This window comes from Zophobas morio, unplaced genomic scaffold (genome assembly GCF_036711695.1).
Source record: "Zophobas morio isolate AGI-343-1 ecotype UQ-CSIRO unplaced genomic scaffold, CSIRO_AGI_Zmor_V1 ptg000012l, whole genome shotgun sequence".
Lineage (NCBI taxonomy): Eukaryota > Metazoa > Arthropoda > Insecta > Coleoptera > Tenebrionidae > Zophobas > Zophobas morio.
The window spans coordinates 14,940,535-14,958,566 of record NW_026972117.1 but is presented as its reverse complement, the minus strand read 5'-3'; the positions used below and the strand labels follow the sequence as shown (position 1 = coordinate 14,958,566).

Genomic DNA, 18,032 nt, shown 5'->3' with positions numbered 1-18,032 from the left:
TATCTTATTAATCATTTAGAAACGTTTAGTAAAGTGGTTAACACTTGCATCTGAGATTTCAGGTTTTGTTTAACATTTAAAAACTTTCTTATTAATGAATATATCGATATGACAGTAAAAGCCAAATTGAATGACAATGTAGTGATAATTATTACTAATCTCAACTTGTTAATGCCTATTAACATTGTTCATACTTTTGTAACACATCAAAAAATGCTTATTTATAGCATATAATTCATTTATAGAAATAAATCTGGTATATAGGCAGCCATGCAAGTAATTGTTGAATTTTAGCCCATCCGATCCTGTCACGTTTGATATTAAATTAAAATAGAAGATTTGTGGTAACAAGGTTATAATAAAAGTAAGAATTAAGTAAGAGCGATATCTCTGACTTTATAGGTACCATTCACCATATCATTCAATTTGACTTAAATCTCGACGACTCCTATTAAACAAAATCATCCTCACCATATTAGAATTAATATAATCTCTTTAATACACAATATGATGCGATTTTGGCCTGTACTTAGAACAACCTTTACAAGTTAAAATACATATAAATGTAGTGTTAAAGTAAACGTAAAGAAGCATGCTGTGTGCTTGTTTCATTAAGCTCTTCCTTTACAAAAATTTTGAGATGACGTCATAATTTTTTTGGGGCATGAACATAAAGATTTTGATTAACGATTTATCATGCTTACGGTAATCTGAAATCGACTGCAAGATTTCATTTCGTGTTGCAGTTTCTAAGTTAAATTGTAAAATGTTGATAGTCTCCGAAACTACTGAACCGATTGTTGTCAAATTTTGTATGTATTGTTACGTTGCAGGGGTATTTAAAATCGACGTGGGTAAACTCAACAATGTATTTATTAGTAACTCAAATTTACACGACCAATTACAAGCGATTATGTACAAAATAACTTCGGCGCAACTTGACTGAATCCATTCAGTGGACTCGACTCGTTGACAGAATTGACTGAATAATCTCTATTTAAACTCATACTTTAGTTCTAGATGTTCCGCAATCGAGATCTTTCTGAAATACCCATCGCGACTTTCGCTTTCAAGTTTTTCTTTAGCGAACGCCGCCCGGCCGCCGTCACCGACACCACACAATTTTCAATGAAGTTTAGAGTTGACATTAGATTTTTGATAAGAATGAACAGACGCATTTTATTAGAGTTTTCATGTACCTAGAATTTAACACTAATCTGTAATTTATCCATTACTTTCAAAAAATAACAAAATTGTTAACGAAAGGACAATCAGACGGAAATCAGATGTTTATCAGATGGACGTTGTTATATTTTTCCACCTGTGAATTAAAAATGAGTATAAAAACGAAGGCAAAAAATATAAATATATAATTTTTTTATTTAGTCACAATCATGAACAAAAATTTTGAAAAAAAGAAAATCTCTATTAACCTGCTTCAACTGGCTGAACTGTTTGTTCATGTAATAAAAACGGAAAACTTGTTAACCACGTTTCCCTCTTCTTTAACTAAGCATACTTTCTTTTTTGTAACTTGTCAACAGTTATACGGATTCCCCAACAGGCTTAACCGTTAGTTCATGTACCTAAAACGCAAAAATTAACACGAAAAAGCCACAATTTATGTTTAAAATGTCGAACCTGTACGTGTGGGGGCGTTGCCAGAACGTACAACACCGAATCCGCAATATCTTCAGCCTTCAAATATGGAACTTTTGACATGATTTCCTTCACTTTTGGATCGTCCTTCGTCCAATTGTCTGCCTCCATTAATTCCGTAGTAACAGCCCCAGGACTCACACTCTAATTAAAAACAAAAGTTGAATATCGACAAAACACGTCAAAAATAAACCCACTGTGATTTTAATTTTGAGTCCAAGATGGTTCAATTCTTGCCTCAACGTTTCCGTTAGTGCGGTAACAGCATACTTCGACGCCGGGTACACATTCGCCTTTTCAAAATGTGGCACTTTATGACCGGCAACACTGTTGATATGGACTATGTGGCCATCAATCTTATTAGCTTTCATTATCTTCACGGCCTCTCTTGTTGCGATACACAGGCCCAAAACATTGATATCGAAAACTTTCTTCCACTTTTCGGTATCTCCGTCTGTTAGATTTGTGTTTTGAAGGACACCAGCGCTGTTGACGAGAATGCTGACGGGGCCTAGGTTGTCTGTAACCCATTTGAAACCTTTGAGAATGTCGTCTTCTTTAGAAATATCGACTTTAACAGCGTGAACTTTCCCTTTTTTGCCGCTGAGCTTTTTGGCTAGTTCTTCTACACGTTCAGAACGTCGGGCGAAACCTGCTACCTAAATTCAAGGTGATTAATAAGTACGAAGGAGACAATTTAGTTGGTGTGTTTACCTGCAAACCTGCTTCTGCAAGTTGTTCGACGATTGCAGCGCCAATTCCGGCGCTGGCACCAGTGACGATTGCCACTTTGCCTTTCCAGCGATCCATAGAGATAACCATGATTATATAAGTGAAAGGTATGAGTTAAGCAAGGTGTAAAAATTGACTGAGTGTTCATTTCTAATTACGATATAAATAGGAGAATAACTATTTACTAGGTACTTTATGTTGAAGTGGGAGAAACTGCCCAATCATAACCTTGATTACTCATCATAAAATTACAGAGAATCTAAGCGCATTGTAAAAATTGCATGCAACACAGTAATGCAATTTATCGCGTCAAGTGCATTATCAAACAGTACTTTCAGATAAAGATGTCGAAAAAAAAAGTTTAAAAGACTACTAACAGCGTAGTATATTTTTTCTTATTTATTTATATTTTAGTAAAGTTTTAATAACGAAAGCAGATTATTATTAAAGTTGATTCGCGATTAACTTTTAATTGGGGTCCATTGCTAGGAAACGATGTGTTAACCAATCACGGGCTCATATCCTACATTTTAATTTTCTCTAAAATTAATTATTGAGGATTAAATTTTTAATTCGCTTTCTATTAGAAACTGGCCCTAAATCTGGTATTTGGTTTTGAGTTTCGGAGTCTCTAATCGCTTGCTTTGTAGTTTAGTAGCAATGTATGTAGTAATGTATTAAAAAACATATTTTAGAAGATTCATAACAATCACACGAATCCAAAGAACGAGTATAATAACGACCTTAAAAATAAGTTTCTTTAACCTATTTTTTCTTACTTTTACTTTTTTTACTTCATTGTTGATTTGTCATATGACCTACATGTCTAAACCACCGTAACGGTCCTTCTATTTTATCATTATTTTATCGAATCAATTTGTAATAATTTCTGGGAGTATGTTTCATTTCTTATCTTATCCCTATTGGTTTTATTTTCTATTTTTCTCAAGAATTTCATTTCAATTGCATTAACACGGCTTTTTTTTCTGCCGTTTTCCACGTTTCACTATTATACTCGTACATAAAAGCTGGTATTACTAATTTTTCTACTATTTCTAATTTTATTTGTTTTGGTATTTCCTTTTTACCTGTTATTGTCCACATCGTGTTCTCTTCACTTACCTAAGATTAAAAATAAGGATATAGAGTTTGACACAACCATGTTTTCTGTGTGTGTTGGTACCATATCGACATATGTTTCAAATGACACTATGAACTCGGATAATTTTGTCACTATAGATAGGAGTGTACTGATTTCATGAAATAAAGAATATACATATAAAGAAGGAAATAATTTCTAAGGTGTTGGTGAGTACAATATTTCAAAGGTTTCTTCTCAGTGCTTTTAACAGCAGGTGAAAAAAAAACGTAAATATATATATACATATATTTTTTTATTTGGTCACAATCATGAACAAAATTAATGAAAAAAAAATCTATGTTAATCTGCTCCAATTGGCTGAACCATTAGTTCATGCACCTAAAAACAAAAAACTTGTTGACTATGTTTCTCTTTTTTTTTAACTTAAACATACCTGAACGTGTGGTGGCGTAGACAGTACATAAACTACAGCGTCACCGATATCTTCAGCATCTAGTTTCGGAATTTTTTCAAACTCTTTCATCAGATTTTCGTCGACCACAAAGTTATTAGTTTGTCCCAGTTCGGAGGTGGTTATTCCGGGACTAACACTCTAAAATATCATTAGCTAATCGTACTAAACCACAACTTGACAACTCGTACCGTAATTTTTATTTTAAGTCCAAAATGATTCAACTCCTGCCTAAGAGTTTCAGTTAAAGCCGTAACGGCGTACTTTGAAGCCGGATATACATTTGCGAAGGGTTGGTAAGAAATCCTGTGAGCTAATGTGCTGTTGATGTGAATAATGTGGCCGTCAATTTTGTTTTGTTTCATGATTTTTACTGCTTCTCTTGTGGCTATTGACAAACCGATGACGTTGGTATCGATAATTTTCTTCCATTTTTCTGCGTCTCCTTCAACTAGGTTGGTTTGTTGGACTATACCGGCGTTATTGATTAAAATGTGGACCGGGCCTAAATTTTCGGTAACCCATTTGAATGCTTTGAGGATGTCTTCTTCTTTGGAAATATCGGCTTTGAAGGCATACAGTTTGCCTTTTTTGCCTGCAAGTTTTTTCGCGTGTTCTTCGACTTTTTCGGATCGCCGAGCTAGACCTACTACCTAAAAGAACAAATATTTTTACACCATAAACTACGAAGATTGTGTGATTACGTGCCACTAGACCCTCGTTCACCAGTGATTCAGCAATGGCGACACCAATTCCTACACTGGAACCAGTCACAATGGCCACTTTGCCTTTCCAACGTTCCATCGACAGTACCATGATTATATAAATGAAAGGTATGACTTAAGCAAGGTGTAAAAATTGACTGAGTTTTCATTTCTAATTACGATATAAAATGGAGAATAACTATTTACTAGGTACTTTATGTTGAAGTGGGAGATACTGCCGAATCATAACCGTGATTACTCATCAATCACCATAGAGTATCTAAGCGCATATTAAAAATTGCATCCAGACATAGTAATGCAATTTTATCGCCTCAAATACATTAGCAAACAGTGGAATAGTACATTAAGATAAAGATGCTAAGAAAAAAGTTCAAAAGACTACTTAACAACGTAGCATATATTTTTTTATTTATTTATGTTTTAGTAAAGTGTTTAACGAAATATCTATAGTAAACAAATTCAGTTATAATTATTACTGACCTGAACTTATTAATGGCAACTAGCCTTAGGTATTTAACTTCTTTGTAACATAAAAATAGTAGCAATGTAGTAGTATACTAAAAAACATATTTTATAAGATTCATTACTATCACACGAATCCAAAGAACGATAGTCCGGTCAAAATAGACATTTCAAATTACAAAAACTTCGACAGAGCTGAATTTTGGTAGAAACCTTGGGTACACCAGTAGAAATAAAGGGGCAAAAGTCCCCATAGATCCCATGTGGGCTAAAAGTTATACAAAGTCAAAAGTCAAAATTTTTGGTTTTTTGGATTTTTCTCGAAAACAGTAAGTTTTATCAAAAATATAGTTCAGACAAAAATGATGCTTATACTGTTTTTCCTAAGAATCGCCATTCCCAAGATATCGCCGTTCTAAAAGTTGAAAGAGTTACATTCCACATGATATGCACACAAATGCCACGTATATACATAGTCAGACTCTTAATATAAGTAAAAATGCCATTCGTGTCTTTTACATGTATAAAATATCTACGAACAATATAATAAATAACTAACAACAATTCTGGGAATATACACTCAAAAGAAACTCACTCCCTTAGCCAGTCCCTTCTACCATAGATTGATAAAATTATTTACTTTTTAAAACCTGGAAAGGCTCAACAGCGAACAGAAATATATTCTTCAAGAAGTTTATCTCATATTTTTTTGCCTTTTTTTCTCAATATGCATAGCCATCTTTCCACAGCAAGCAACTTAGGACATGGTTAAAATGGTAGGTACATGTTTGCAAGAAAATATGGATTTTGGAATTATGAGGCGGAGCCTAATTTTAAGTTTCATGTTGTGAAAGGAAGTCTACACATATTAAAATATAAAGGAAAAATGTAAGCCCGCCCACCCGCCCTATCTCAATTGTGATGATTTTTTTTATTCGACGTGAACCAAGGGGGCGGAACTTAACTGCAAAATACTTATTTCTTTACAAGAAATTAAAAATATTTTTTGACTATCGAGTTGTTCAAAGAAAACTATGTACATTAAGAAAAAAAGGCAAAATATAAACCCCGCCCACCCACCCCCATCTCAATTTTGATGATTTTTTTATTCGTATAAACCTAAAACACGATTAAAATGGTAATTTTTTTTAAGAAAATATGGATTTTGGAATTAGGCTCCGCCTCTAAGTCTGCTAACGAATGAAAACTTTTTTTTTCTTAATATAAATGTACATAGTATTCTTTGAATAACACGATATTGAAAAACATGTCTTACGTGGTAATTTCTTGTAGAGAAATAAGGATTTTGCAATTAAGCTCCGACCCCTTGGCTCACGACGAATAAAAAAATCATCTGAATTGAGATAGGGCGGGCGGGTGGGGCTTATATTTTTCCTTTATATTTTAATATGTGTAGACTTCCTTTCACAACATGAATTTGAAGAGTAGGAATCAGATTAAAATGTTAACAGAAATTAGAACTATAGTTTAAATCAATCAACTAAATATATCAACATCAAAATCAATAATCATCATTCAGTAAATACAGTATTTTCCAATAAAATTCCGTCATAACACTGGGGAAACCACGTTAAACTCTTCCCCCCCTGCCCCAGTACACTACCCCACAGGTGATGTGGAAATATGTGCATATCATGTAAAATGTAACTCCTTCAAGTATTAGAACGGCGATATCTTAGAAATGGTGTTTCTTAGGAAAAAAGTATAAGAACCATTTTTGTAGATAATTTTATGCTCTCTAATTTTTGTCTGAACGATATTTTTGATAAAACTTACCGTTTTCGAGAAAAATCCAAAAAACCAAAAATGTTTACTTTGACCTTGAATAACTTTTTTAGCACACATGGGATCTATCGGGACTTTTGGAACTTTATTTCTACTGGTGTATCCAAAGTCTCTACCAAAATTCTGAGTTTTTGTTATTTGATCACTATTTTTATCTCTATTTTGACCGGACTACGAGTGTCGGCGTTTACAGTATGCAGCTTTCACATTTTGAGCTTTTTTAGCTTTTACCACCACACTCTACAATGTAAACTAAACTAAATTGAAACTATTTATGGAATACATTATCATTTATTGTATATTATACAGTGTGTATAACTGAACATTGAAACTATTGTGTGTGCTTTTTTTCTAATTTGTCAACAATTATACGGGTTCCCCAACAGGCTTAGTCATTAGTTCATGTACCTAAAACGCAAAAATTAAGATGAAAAAGCATCCAGTTATGTTTAAACTGTCGAACCTGTACGTGTGGAGGCGTTGCCAAAACATACAACACCGAATCCGCAATATCTTCAGCCTTCAAAAATGGAAATTTTGAAATGATTTCCTTCATTTTTGGATCGTCACTCGTCAAACCGGCTGCGTCCAATAATTCCGTACGAACACCCCCAGGACTGACACTCTAATTAAAAAAAAGTTTAATATCGATAATGCACGCCAAAAATATACTTACTGTGATTTTAATTTTGAGTCCAAGATGGTTCAATTCTTGCCTCAACGTTTCCGTTAGTGCGGTAACAGCGTACTTCGATGCCGGGTACACATTCGCATTTTCAAACTGTGGCACTTTATGACCAGCAACACTGTTGATATGGACTATGTGGCCATCAATCTTATTAGCTTTCATTATCTTCACGGCCTCTCTTGTTGCAATACACAGACCCAAAACATTGATATCGAAAACTTTCTTCCACTTTTCGGTTTCTCCGCCTGTTAGATTTGTGTTTTGATGGACACCAGCGTTGTTGATGAGAATGCTGACGGGACCTAGGTTGTCTGTAACCCATTTGAAACCTTTCAGAATGTCTTCTTCTTTAGAAATGTCGACTTTAACAGCATGAACTTTTCCTTTTTTGCCGCTGAGCTTTTTGGCTAGTTCTTCTACACGTTCGGAACGTCGGGCGAAACCTGCTACCTAAGTTCGAGGTAATTAATAATTACGAAGGAGAGAATTTAGTTGGTGTGTTCACCTGCAAACCTGCTTCTGCAAGTTGTTCGACGATGGCGGCTCCAATTCCAGCGCTGGCACCAGTGACGATTGCTACTTTGCCTTTCCAGCGATCCATAGAGATAACCATGATTATATAAGTGAAAGGTATGAGTTAATTAAGGTGTAAAAATTGACTGAGTGTTCATTTCTAGTTACGATATAAATAGGAGAATAACTGTTAACTAAGTACTTTATGTTGAAGTGGGAGATATTGCCGAATCATAACCTTGATTACTCATCCTAAAATTATAGAGAATCTAAGCGCATTTTAAAAATTGCATTTAGACATATTAATCCAATTTTATCGCGTCAAGTGCATTAGCAAACAGTGGAATAGTACCTTCAGATAAAGATGCCGAAAAAAAAAGTTTAAAAGATTACCAACAGCGTAGTATATTTTTTCTTATTTATTTATATTTTAATGAAGTGTTTAACGAAGTGTCTGTAGTAAACAAATTTAATGATAATTATTACAGACCTCAACTTATTAATGCCAACCAGCGTTGTTTAACTTCTTTACAACATATAAAAATATACTTTTGCATAGTATATCATTCTTTTAAAGGAATCAGACCTGGTTTATAGAAAGCAGATTGTTAAAGTTGTTTGAACCAATCACGGGCTCACATCCTACATTTTAATCTTCTCTTAAATTAATTAAGGATTAAATAATATTTAATTCGCTTTCTATAAACTGGCTCTAAATCTGATATTTGGTACGAGCTTCTGAGTCTCTGACCGTTTACTTTGTACTTTAATAGCAATGTAGTAGTATATTTAAATAGTATATTAACCACGTTTGTGAAGCCAATTCTAGACCTCGCGCTTTAGAGCCCTCGACGCTGCGCGTCTCAGATTCTAATTTGCGCTCGGTCTAGAATGATTGTCTTCACAACCTTGATTAATAATATACTATTATAAGATTCATTACTATCACACGAATCCAAAAAACAACCTTAAGATTAGGTTTTTTTAACCTATTTTTTTCTTCTTATTATTTTTAATCCTATGCCTTTATACCGTTAAGTGTAAGACGGTATATTCCGTCTTCTTGCAGCTTGTCTATCACAGTCATTCTCTCCTGGTCTTCCTTTCTTGCTCTTCCCTAATACACGCGACTCATACACTTTTTTACTTCATTGTTGATTTGCCATATGGCCTACATGTCCAAACCACCTTAACTGTCCTTCTATTTTATCATTATTTTATCGAATCAATTTGTAATAATTTCTGGGAGTATGTCTCATTTTTTATCTTATCCCTATTGGTTTTATTTTCTATTTTTCTCAAGAATTTCATGTCAATTGCATTAAGGGGACTCGCTAGACGAGATATAACATTTTTTTGGTTTTTGTATGAAAATGTGATATTAATATAAATGTATCATACATCAAACTGCAGCTTTTTTTTATATTCTAGAGCGCAGAGGCCAGTTCAATCAACTAAAAAAATATGGCTGAGAAGTATCGTAAAAAAAGCACCATTGTATGTTTTCTTTTCAAGTTTTTTGAGTCATAATAACCATCATAGAATCGCTTGAAAATTCGCACATGGATAAAACATCACTTTTTACAGGGCGCAGAGTCATTAAATGTTTGTTAGAGGTACAATTTGTTTAAATAATAATGTCTTTATTAAAATCAAAATATACCACAAATTAATGCAAAATACGTCGAATAATTTTAATAGGAATAAGCAGAGGAAAATTAATGATCTATTGGTTAGCAGAGTTTTTAACAAAAACTAACAATTATTGAAAGAAATGGGTATCAATTCGACAGAATTTGAGCAGTTAGTTCAGTACTTTGCCGATAGGAGCGCCACTAAAATTTACGGATGCGACTTTTCAGGTAAAACCCTTATCGCCTGCTCTACCACAAGCTGATTGTTAGAGTTCTCGGCTGATTTTTCTAATTTATGGCAAGGAACTCAGTTTTATAACAAGCCGCCAGGACCGGCCGTAGTAATCTATTGTTAAGGAAATTAACTTTTACGCAATGAGGTACTGTCATAAAACCGAATTAAAACTGGGGAACTATAATATTTTTACTCCACTCAGGATCCTGAATTCAATACACATGATTACTAAAAATTCATTGTAATATTATTGTTAATATATATTTTGCTTTGTTAATTAATAAAACTAATAAACATATTTATCATAATAATAAAAAATATATAAAATACAGCTTTTGTTTAACACGTATAAGTAGCTAAGTGTACCTACTACTTATCCCAGAAAGGAGGTGTTTTAAAAAAGCCCTACACCCAGTAACTTCTCCCTTCATTGTTTACTCGAAAAAAGTGCTCGTATATGTTTTCATTTGCCGAGAGATCATTTAAAAATCTATTTATAATAAAAATATGCAAGTCTTGGTGATGAAAAATGTACTTCTAATAAATTATTATTAAAGTACATAAAAAAATAGAAACAAATTTTATTTATTTTACAAAAATCTCTCGCAAAGACAGGTTCCTCTTTCTTCTTGAATCAATTATTTCGGGCAATAATGCGCCAAAGTAAAACCTGCCAAGTTTATCTGACATCTTTTAACATATATTTCTTCGTCTTTATACATTTTTTCTATATTTATTCCTTTGGGTGTCCATAAAACAAAATAAACTTGTGAAATACCCGTAACAAGCATTTGTCCCTGGACTTGAAAGTAGTAATCATGATTTTTTTTTACTTTCAATTCTCTGTCTGTCAATGTACAAAATTTGATTATTTTTTTTCTAACCGCTTCTTCTGGAGACAAATCTTGCGATTTTGAAGGGCATTTAATTTCGACTAATGCACTCCTACCCTCTAGAACCCTGTCTGGACTAGCAGCCAAGTAAGGAAATTGTTTTGAAATAAAGAAGCCACACCCTTCATTTTTTATATTTTTATTTATTCAAAACACTTGACAGCTTTTTCCTCACTTTGTTGTCCATAGCATGTATGACTATTACCTCTAAATGTACTGTACAACAGAGACTCCACAGTTTTAGCTGTTGTTGTACTCGGTCTATGTTTGTAAATACGTCCAAAATTTGAAGCCGTAACCGTAATTTCTTTTTCAAAAACCTCTTTGGCTGTCACAAATGTTTCTACATCCATGTCAGAATTATCTAAAAAATATTTAAAGGGACCAGCATAAGTACATTTTTTTAAGACACATTTTTTTTACGAATACTTTGTCTAAGACGAGCTTGTTTCATAGACGAAGAATATTTTTTTGTTATTAAACCAGGACCGTTTTAATCACAGTATATTTACTTATCCCTCCTAAAAAATGGATGACGTCACCCCAAAATTTTGCTGAATAAATCCTATCTAAATTTTATAGAATATGATGAGTCTCTTCTTGTGATTTATCATTCCATTCATGTTTTTTGGATTTGCATATACAGGATGACACCAAAAATTAATGAATGCGTAAATTTATTTTATTGATTTAATCAGGAACTACAGAACCCAATGCTTTGAAATCTTGCAAATGTTTAAAGGTTATAAAGAGCATAATACATTTTTAGTCAAAATATATTTGCTTATCCCCTCCAAAAAATTGATGACGTCAGCTCAAAAATTTGCCGTATAATCCTATTTAAAATGTACAAAATATGATGAGTCTCTTCTTGTAATTTATCATTCCATTCATATTTTTTGGATTCGGATATACAGGGTGACTCAAAAAATTTAATGAATGCGCAAATTTATTTTATTGATTTAATCAGGAACTACAACTAATGCTTTGAAATCTAATGTGAAAAAAAAAACATAATAGACATGCAGTCGTCACGTTTCCGATAGCGAGGGAAGTACTGTCTAAACTCTTGTCGATTTTTTTGATTTTCCCATTTCTCCATTTCTCAATTTTTCAATGTTTCAGTTTGGGATTTTTTCACTGTTTCCATTCTTTAATTTTCCTTCCATTTTTAGGTTTTTCAATATTTCAGCTTTGGAATTTTCCAATATTTCGTTTCTTCAATTTTTCAAATTTTTGATATTGTTTTCTCGGTTTTTAAATTTTTCGATATTTTAATTTTTCAGTTTTTAAAGTTTTAGGTTTTTAGATTTCTCACTATCTCGACTTTTCGATTTTTTAGTGCCATGATTTTTCAATTTGTCGAATTTTTAAATTTTAGATTTTTGTTTTCTTTAATGTTTTGAGTTCTCGATCATTCGATTTTTTGAGTTTTCAGGCTTAGATTTTTTTTGTTGATCAATTCTTGGATTTTTAAAATTTTTGTTTTTTAAATTTTCCTATTTATCAACTTACTGGGATTTCAATGTTTTGATTTTTTGATTGTTCAATTTTTTGATTTTTTGAATTTTTAGTTTTTGATACTATTTTTTTTTAATTTTCAGTTTTTCAGTTTATTAACTTTACGATACTTCAGTTTTGCTCGATTTCGATTTCTCAATTTTTCGACATATTACTGTTGGGATTTTTCAATTTATCGATTCTTCGATTTCTCGATTCTTCATATTTTCGGTTTGTCGAATTTCTTCATTTTTCGATTTCTCAATTTTCCGATGTTTCAGTTTTACGATTTTTAATTTTTTTTTATTTTTCAGTTTTCAATTTTTTACGTTTCTAAATTTTTCGATTTCTCAATTTTTCGATTAACTGATTTTTTTATTTTCCCATTTCTATATTTCTTGATTTTTCAATTCTTGCTTCAATTGTGATTTTTCAATTTTTCGATTTCTGAATTTTTCAATATTTCAGTTTTGGATTTTTTCACTTTTCTGATTCTTCAATTTTCTTTCCATTTTTCAGTTTTTCAAGATTTCAGTTTTGAGTTTTTTTACTTTTTCGATTTTTCAATTTTCCTTCCATTTTTCAGATTTTCAGTAGGTATTTCAGTTCTGTGCTGAAGGTATGTTGTGGCAGCCTGTCATAAATTATCATTATTCTTCATTATCGGCTTACCATGTTTTTATGACCCACGTCCGGTAGTCGTCTATCCCAGCGCGTCATGTAGAGTTAAACAAGGATTGCTGGTTGCGTTTAAGGCAACAAATGGCGCCCAATTCAAACTTGTCTCTCGCCTAGCGTTCCCCCTTAACACGGCTTTTATATTTTTCTGCCGTTTTCCACGTTTCCCTATTATACTTGTACATAAAAGCTGGTCTTACTACTTTTTCTACTATGTCTAATTTTATTTGTTTCGTATTTCCTTTTTACCTGTTATTGTCCACAACGTGTTTTCTTCACTCTTTCATTTATTTTTTGATCTATTTTCCGTTACTTTGTATTATTTTTCCCCAATTTTTGTAACTCTGCAGGTGTTGTATTATTTTTGCTCGGAGCTTTATGTTACTCAATTTTTTTACCCTTTGGTTGTAACAGTTTTGGTTTTTCCGAGGTAGGTTTTTCCTCATATTTAATTATAATATTTCCTTGTTCAAGATTTCTAAATCACATTGTAACATTAGTTCACTCAGGTAGAATTGTTGCGCCTGCCGGTATCCCATTTTTAGTTTCTTTTATTCAAGTTAGATTCGTTTAGTAAAATTTGGAAACGACGTCATCAGGTTTTTGGAAGGGTTGAACAAAAATTTCCCAAAAATATTTAAAAATAAAATAAGTTAAAAATAAGGATATTCTACACTATTTTCAACTTGCCTTTATTTCATGAAGTTTTGAGATGACGCCATTAAATTTTTGGTAAGAATGAACAAACGTGTTTTGACTGGGTTTAAAAAAAAACAACAACAACAATATTTTGTTGTTATTATATAATTTTTACTTACGCCTGTGAATTAAAAATGAGTGTAAAAATCGAACGTCTTGAAATACCAATTTAAAAATTTGATTTTACAAAACTGAAGTTTTCATTAAAGCTACAAATCAAACAAATGCAATAAAACGTTATTAAATCCTTGTACATACAGTCGCAATTACATACATATCGTCGTAAATAACAGCTCACTCTTTTTCTCCCACAGGTTTAATAATTAATTCGTGCACCTTTAAAAACAAAATTGTAACAATTTTGTGAAGAACATAGCTAATTTTATAATACGTACTTGAACATGAGGTGGCGTTGACAGAGCATACAATACAGAGTCAGCTATATCTTCTGATGCCAATTTCGGCATTTTGTTTACCATTTCCATTAGGTCTTTACTCATAACCAAATCGTTGTTTTCAGCCATTGCAGTACTAACCGCTCCCGGACTAACACTCTACAATTTGTAGCCACTGAAAATTACAATAATAATTTCCAAAAAAACTTACCGTGATTTTAATTTTGAGACCCAAATGGTTCAATTCCTGCCGCAGAGTTTCAGTCAAAGCTGCCACTGCGTGTTTTGACGCTGGATAAACGTTCATACCAGGAATATTTAACACAGAATGACCCGCAATGCTGTTAATGTGGATAATATGTCCATCAATATTGTTAGCCTTCATGACTTTCACAGCTTCTCTTGTGGATACGCATAAACCGAGAACGTTAACATCGAGGACCTTTTTCCACTTTTCGGTTTCTCCATCACATAAGTTGCATTGTTGGATGATGCCTGCATTGTTTATTAAAATGTGAACAGGGCCCAAATTGTCGGACACCCATTTAAAGGCTTTTAGGATGTCTTCTTCCTTAGAAATGTCTGCTTTTATGGAGTGTAATTTTCCTTCTTTGTTCTGGAGTTTTGAGGAGAGTTGTTCTATGAGTTCGGAACGGCGGGCAAGTCCGACGACCTAAGTAAATTAACAAAGTATACTTTTGTAACTATAGTTGGAATAAATACTTGCAAACCCTCTTCTACTAGTTTTTCAGCAATGGAGGCACCAATTCCGGTACTCGCTCCGGTGACTATAGCTATTTTGCCCTTCCAGCGTTCCATTGACACAACCATGTTTTCTATGTGTTGTTGGTAGCTGTTTAGATCGACAAATGTTTCAAATGACAGTGCGAACTCGGCTAATTTTATCACTTAGATAAGAGTGTGCTGATTTTATGAAAACAAGAAAATCATTTTTAAGGAGTAGGGGAGAACAATATTTCAAAGATTCGTTCCACTGGTTTTAAGAGCAGTTAAAAAAAAACATAAATATATATATTTTTTTATTTAGTCACAATCATGAACAAACATTTTGAAAAAAAAAAGAAAATCTATATTAACCCGCTCCAACTGGCTGAACTGTTAGTTCATGCACCTAGAAACAAAAAACTTGTTGATCATGTTTCTCTTTTTTTTTTAACTTAAACATACCTGAACGTGTGGTGGCGTAGACAGTACATAAAGTACCGAGTCAGCGATATCTTCCGATTTTAGTTTCGGCATTTTTTCAAACATTTTCTTCAGATTTTCGTCGAAAACAATGTCATTAGTTTGTGCAAGTTCCGAGGTGGTTACTCCCGGACTAACACTCTAAAATGTCATTAGCTATTCGCAGTCAAACACAACTTCACAACACGTACCGTAATTTTTATTTTAAGTCCAAGATGGTTCAACTCCTGCCTAAGAGTTTCAGTTAAAGCCGTAACGGCGTACTTTGAAGCCGGATACACATTTGCAAAGGAGTGGTAAAAAATCCTGTGACCTAATGTGCTGTTGATGTGAATAATGTGACCGTCAATTTTGTTTTGTTTCATGATTTTCACTGCTTCTCTTGTGGCTATTGACAAACCGATGACGTTAGTATCGAAAATTTTCTTCCATTTTTCTGCGTCTCCTTCAACTAAGTTGGTTTGTTGGACTATACCGGCGTTGTTGATTAAAATGTGGACAGGGCCTACTTTTTTTGTAACCCATTGGAAGGCTTTAAGTATGTCTTCCTCTTTGGAAATGTCGGCTTTCACAGCATGCAATTTCCCGCTTCTGCCTATAAGTCTTTTAGCGTGTTCTTGAACTTTTTCGGATCGCCGAGCTAGACCTACTACCTAAAAGGATAAAAAATTTTACACCATAATGTACGAAGACAGTGCGATTACGTACCACTAGACCCTCATTTACCAATGTTTCAACAATGGCGGCACCAATTCCTACACTGGCACCAGTCACAATGGCCACTTTTCCCTTCCAACGTTCCATCGACAGTACCATGGTGGTTAATCTTGCTGTTTACTTCTACGTATACATAATGTCGAAAACTAGAAAATCCGTTGATTATATAATCTCTAAAAAAATGTGCTGACTTGTAATTTAACAGATAACATTTATTGATTGATAATTAGTTATTGTCCTAGATAACATTGTTTTGAAAAAAAAAGTTACAAGGTAGTTCTAACTTTAGAATAAATCAGTATAGAAACTGTTAATAAAATAATTTGCTAAGTTATACCTACTGCTGTTTAAATTCTGTAACCTTCGAACCAGAATTTTAAATAGTAGCTTACAACTTCTAAATCACCTAGGTATTACAGAAAATTGCGCAATACTTGATTGGGAAAATATCAATTAGAGTTTTATCTACCACTCAGCCGAGACATGCAAATTTAGGTGCTTGTCCTTGAAATACGTTACTTGCAAAAATGAGTTGTCTCGAATTTAAATATCCCGATCTTCAGTCTGTCGTCAATATTCGAATCCAATAAATCAACATGGTACAAAATCAAGACGGATTCATAAACCATAAACCACAAGTGTAGGAACATAAAGTAAAAGAACATGCACAAGTTGTTTGAGAATTTTGAGTGTGTCATATTTTTATTTAGTCACAATAATGAACCAAAACTTAAAAAAAAAATCTAGAAAGGATCTCCAACTGGCTTGATTATTAACTCATGTACCTGAAAACAAAAACTAAGCCACGTTTTCCTTCTTCTTCAACTGAACCATACCTGAACATGTGGTGGGGTCGACAATACATAGATCACACCGTCGGCAATATCTTCAGTTTTAACGCGCAGTCTTTTTTCCATCATTTTCTTCATATTTTCGTCAAAAACAAAATTATTAGTTCGTGCAAATTCCGACGCGGTTGGTCCCGGACTGACGCTCTACAACACCATTAGCAACAATATTCAAAGCTATAGTATCACCTACCGAAATTTTTATCTTAAGTCCAAGATGATTCAACTCTTGTCTCAGCGTTTCAGTTAAGGCCGTAACTGCGTACTTGGAAGCCGGATAGACATTTGAATACCGCTGGGACACAACTTTGTGACCTAAAGTGCTATTGATATGGATGATATGACCGTCGATTTTGTTTTCTTTCATTATTTTCACTGCTTCTCTTGTTGCGATTGACAAACCGATTACGTTAGTGTCAAAAATTTTCTTCCATTTTTCTGCGTCTCCGTCAACTAGAGTTGTCTGTTGGATAATACCAGCGTTGTTGATTAAAATGTGGACCGGGCCTAAATTTTCGGTAACCCATTTGAATGCTTTGAGGATGTCTTCTTCTTTGGAAATGTCGGCTTTGAAGGCATGCAATTTGCCATTTTTGCCTGCAAGTTTTTTCGCGTTTTCTTCAACTTGCTCGGATCGTCGAGCTAGACCTACTACCTGAATTTATAAAACTATATAAAAGCAAAATATTTTCTTTTGTACCAAGTACCTGTAAACCTTGCTCCACTAGTTGTTCAACAATGGCAGCACCAATCCCTACACTTGCACCAGTCACGATGGCCACTTTGCCCTTCCAACGTTCCATTGACAGTACCATGGTTGTTAATATTGCTGTTTACTACTACGTAAAGTACAAATAGTTGAAAGATCTACAATGCGTTAATTATATAGGTTCTTAATGAAGTTTGCTGAGTTGTTGATTAACGTGATAACGTTGTTACTATAGATAACATTGTTTATTTTTAAAATAATGTGAAACAAACCTATCTTTATATATCTCGTGTCTCCGAGTGAATAATATTTACATTTTTACGTATAAAATGAGGGTTCTGGATCCTCTTAAATTTAATTTCTTTTTTCAGTTCTAGTGT

General features: G+C 33.3%; 6 protein-coding genes across 11 annotated transcripts in view; 1 reads left to right on the top strand and 5 right to left on the bottom strand.

Moving 5' to 3' along the window:
* LOC135127835 (puratrophin-1-like) overlaps positions 1-18,032 on the top strand; it is a 529,067-nt gene that overhangs the window by 21,377 nt on the left and 489,658 nt on the right. The window lies entirely within an intron of this gene.
* Positions 1,361-2,528, bottom strand: LOC135127837 (farnesol dehydrogenase-like). The gene is made up of 4 exons (XM_064054481.1): positions 2,374-2,528; positions 1,857-2,318; positions 1,642-1,803; positions 1,361-1,586 (listed from the first exon to the last, which is right to left on the bottom strand). Exons 1-4 carry the CDS (start codon positions 2,479-2,481, stop codon positions 1,545-1,547), a joined length of 774 nt encoding a protein of 257 aa, XP_063910551.1. The 5' UTR covers positions 2,482-2,528; the 3' UTR covers positions 1,361-1,544.
* LOC135127838 (farnesol dehydrogenase-like) lies at positions 1,361-17,857 on the bottom strand. Of its 4 annotated transcripts, none has more exons than XM_064054485.1 (6): positions 16,932-17,010; positions 16,087-16,241; positions 15,570-16,031; positions 15,361-15,519; positions 15,271-15,304; positions 1,361-1,433 (listed from the first exon to the last, which is right to left on the bottom strand). In XM_064054485.1, exons 2-6 carry the CDS (start codon positions 16,192-16,194, stop codon positions 1,429-1,431), a joined length of 768 nt encoding a protein of 255 aa, XP_063910555.1. In that variant the 5' UTR covers positions 16,195-16,241; positions 16,932-17,010; the 3' UTR covers positions 1,361-1,428. The 4 variants fall into 4 exon arrangements, with proteins under 4 accessions (XP_063910555.1, XP_063910554.1, XP_063910553.1 ...); XM_064054484.1 differs by lacking the exon at positions 16,932-17,010 and adding an exon at positions 16,437-16,842; XM_064054483.1 differs by lacking the exons at positions 1,361-1,433; positions 15,271-15,304; positions 15,361-15,519; positions 15,570-16,031 and adding exons at positions 17,137-17,598; positions 17,651-17,857 and having other exon boundaries at positions 16,115-16,241; positions 16,932-17,090.
* On the bottom strand, positions 3,765-4,811 carry LOC135128370 (farnesol dehydrogenase-like). The gene is made up of 4 exons (XM_064055280.1): positions 4,649-4,811; positions 4,136-4,593; positions 3,927-4,085; positions 3,765-3,871 (listed from the first exon to the last, which is right to left on the bottom strand). The coding sequence occupies exons 1-4, from the start codon at positions 4,758-4,760 to the stop codon at positions 3,833-3,835; spliced, it is 768 nt and encodes a 255-aa protein (XP_063911350.1). The 5' UTR covers positions 4,761-4,811; the 3' UTR covers positions 3,765-3,832.
* LOC135128369 (farnesol dehydrogenase-like) lies at positions 7,192-8,295 on the bottom strand. Its single transcript, XM_064055278.1, has 4 exons — positions 8,131-8,295; positions 7,614-8,075; positions 7,401-7,562; positions 7,192-7,345 (listed from the first exon to the last, which is right to left on the bottom strand). The coding sequence occupies exons 1-4, from the start codon at positions 8,236-8,238 to the stop codon at positions 7,304-7,306; spliced, it is 774 nt and encodes a 257-aa protein (XP_063911348.1). The 5' UTR covers positions 8,239-8,295; the 3' UTR covers positions 7,192-7,303.
* On the bottom strand, positions 13,993-15,098 carry LOC135128368 (farnesol dehydrogenase-like). The gene is made up of 4 exons (XM_064055277.1): positions 14,896-15,098; positions 14,384-14,845; positions 14,173-14,331; positions 13,993-14,113 (listed from the first exon to the last, which is right to left on the bottom strand). Exons 1-4 carry the CDS (start codon positions 15,001-15,003, stop codon positions 14,072-14,074), a joined length of 771 nt encoding a protein of 256 aa, XP_063911347.1. The 5' UTR covers positions 15,004-15,098; the 3' UTR covers positions 13,993-14,071.

Coding starts and splice junctions, on each gene's coding strand:
- LOC135127837 (XM_064054481.1), bottom strand. CDS start 2,481: ATGGTTATCTCTATGGATCGCTGGAAAGGCAAAGTGGCAATCGTCACT. Junction 2,319..2,373: donor TTGCAGAAGCAGGTTTGCAG/GTAAACACACCA, acceptor CCTTGAATTTAG/GTAGCAGGTTTCGCCCGACG. Junction 1,587..1,641: donor CAACGCCCCCACACGTACAG/GTTCGACATTTT, acceptor TTTGCGTTTTAG/GTACATGAACTAACGGTTAA.
- LOC135127838 (XM_064054483.1), bottom strand. CDS start 17,758: ATGGTACTGTCAATGGAACGTTGGAAGGGCAAAGTGGCCATCGTGACT. Junction 17,599..17,650: donor TAGTGGAGCAAGGTTTACAG/GTACTTGGTACA, acceptor TTATAAATTCAG/GTAGTAGGTCTAGCTCGACG. Junction 16,242..16,931: donor CGACCCCACCACATGTTCAG/GTATGGTTCAGT, acceptor CGGATTTTCTAG/TTTTCGACATTATGTATACG.
- LOC135128369 (XM_064055278.1), bottom strand. CDS start 8,238: ATGGTTATCTCTATGGATCGCTGGAAAGGCAAAGTAGCAATCGTCACT. Junction 8,076..8,130: donor TTGCAGAAGCAGGTTTGCAG/GTGAACACACCA, acceptor CCTCGAACTTAG/GTAGCAGGTTTCGCCCGACG. Junction 7,563..7,613: donor GACTCAAAATTAAAATCACA/GTAAGTATATTT, acceptor TTTTTTAATTAG/AGTGTCAGTCCTGGGGGTGT.
- LOC135128370 (XM_064055280.1), bottom strand. CDS start 4,760: ATGGTACTGTCGATGGAACGTTGGAAAGGCAAAGTGGCCATTGTGACT. Junction 4,086..4,135: donor GACTTAAAATAAAAATTACG/GTACGAGTTGTC, acceptor ATGATATTTTAG/AGTGTTAGTCCCGGAATAAC. Junction 3,872..3,926: donor CTACGCCACCACACGTTCAG/GTATGTTTAAGT, acceptor TTTTGTTTTTAG/GTGCATGAACTAATGGTTCA.
- LOC135128368 (XM_064055277.1), bottom strand. CDS start 15,003: ATGGTTGTGTCAATGGAACGCTGGAAGGGCAAAATAGCTATAGTCACC. Junction 14,846..14,895: donor TAGTAGAAGAGGGTTTGCAA/GTATTTATTCCA, acceptor TAATTTACTTAG/GTCGTCGGACTTGCCCGCCG. Junction 14,332..14,383: donor GTCTCAAAATTAAAATCACG/GTAAGTTTTTTT, acceptor TACAAATTGTAG/AGTGTTAGTCCGGGAGCGGT.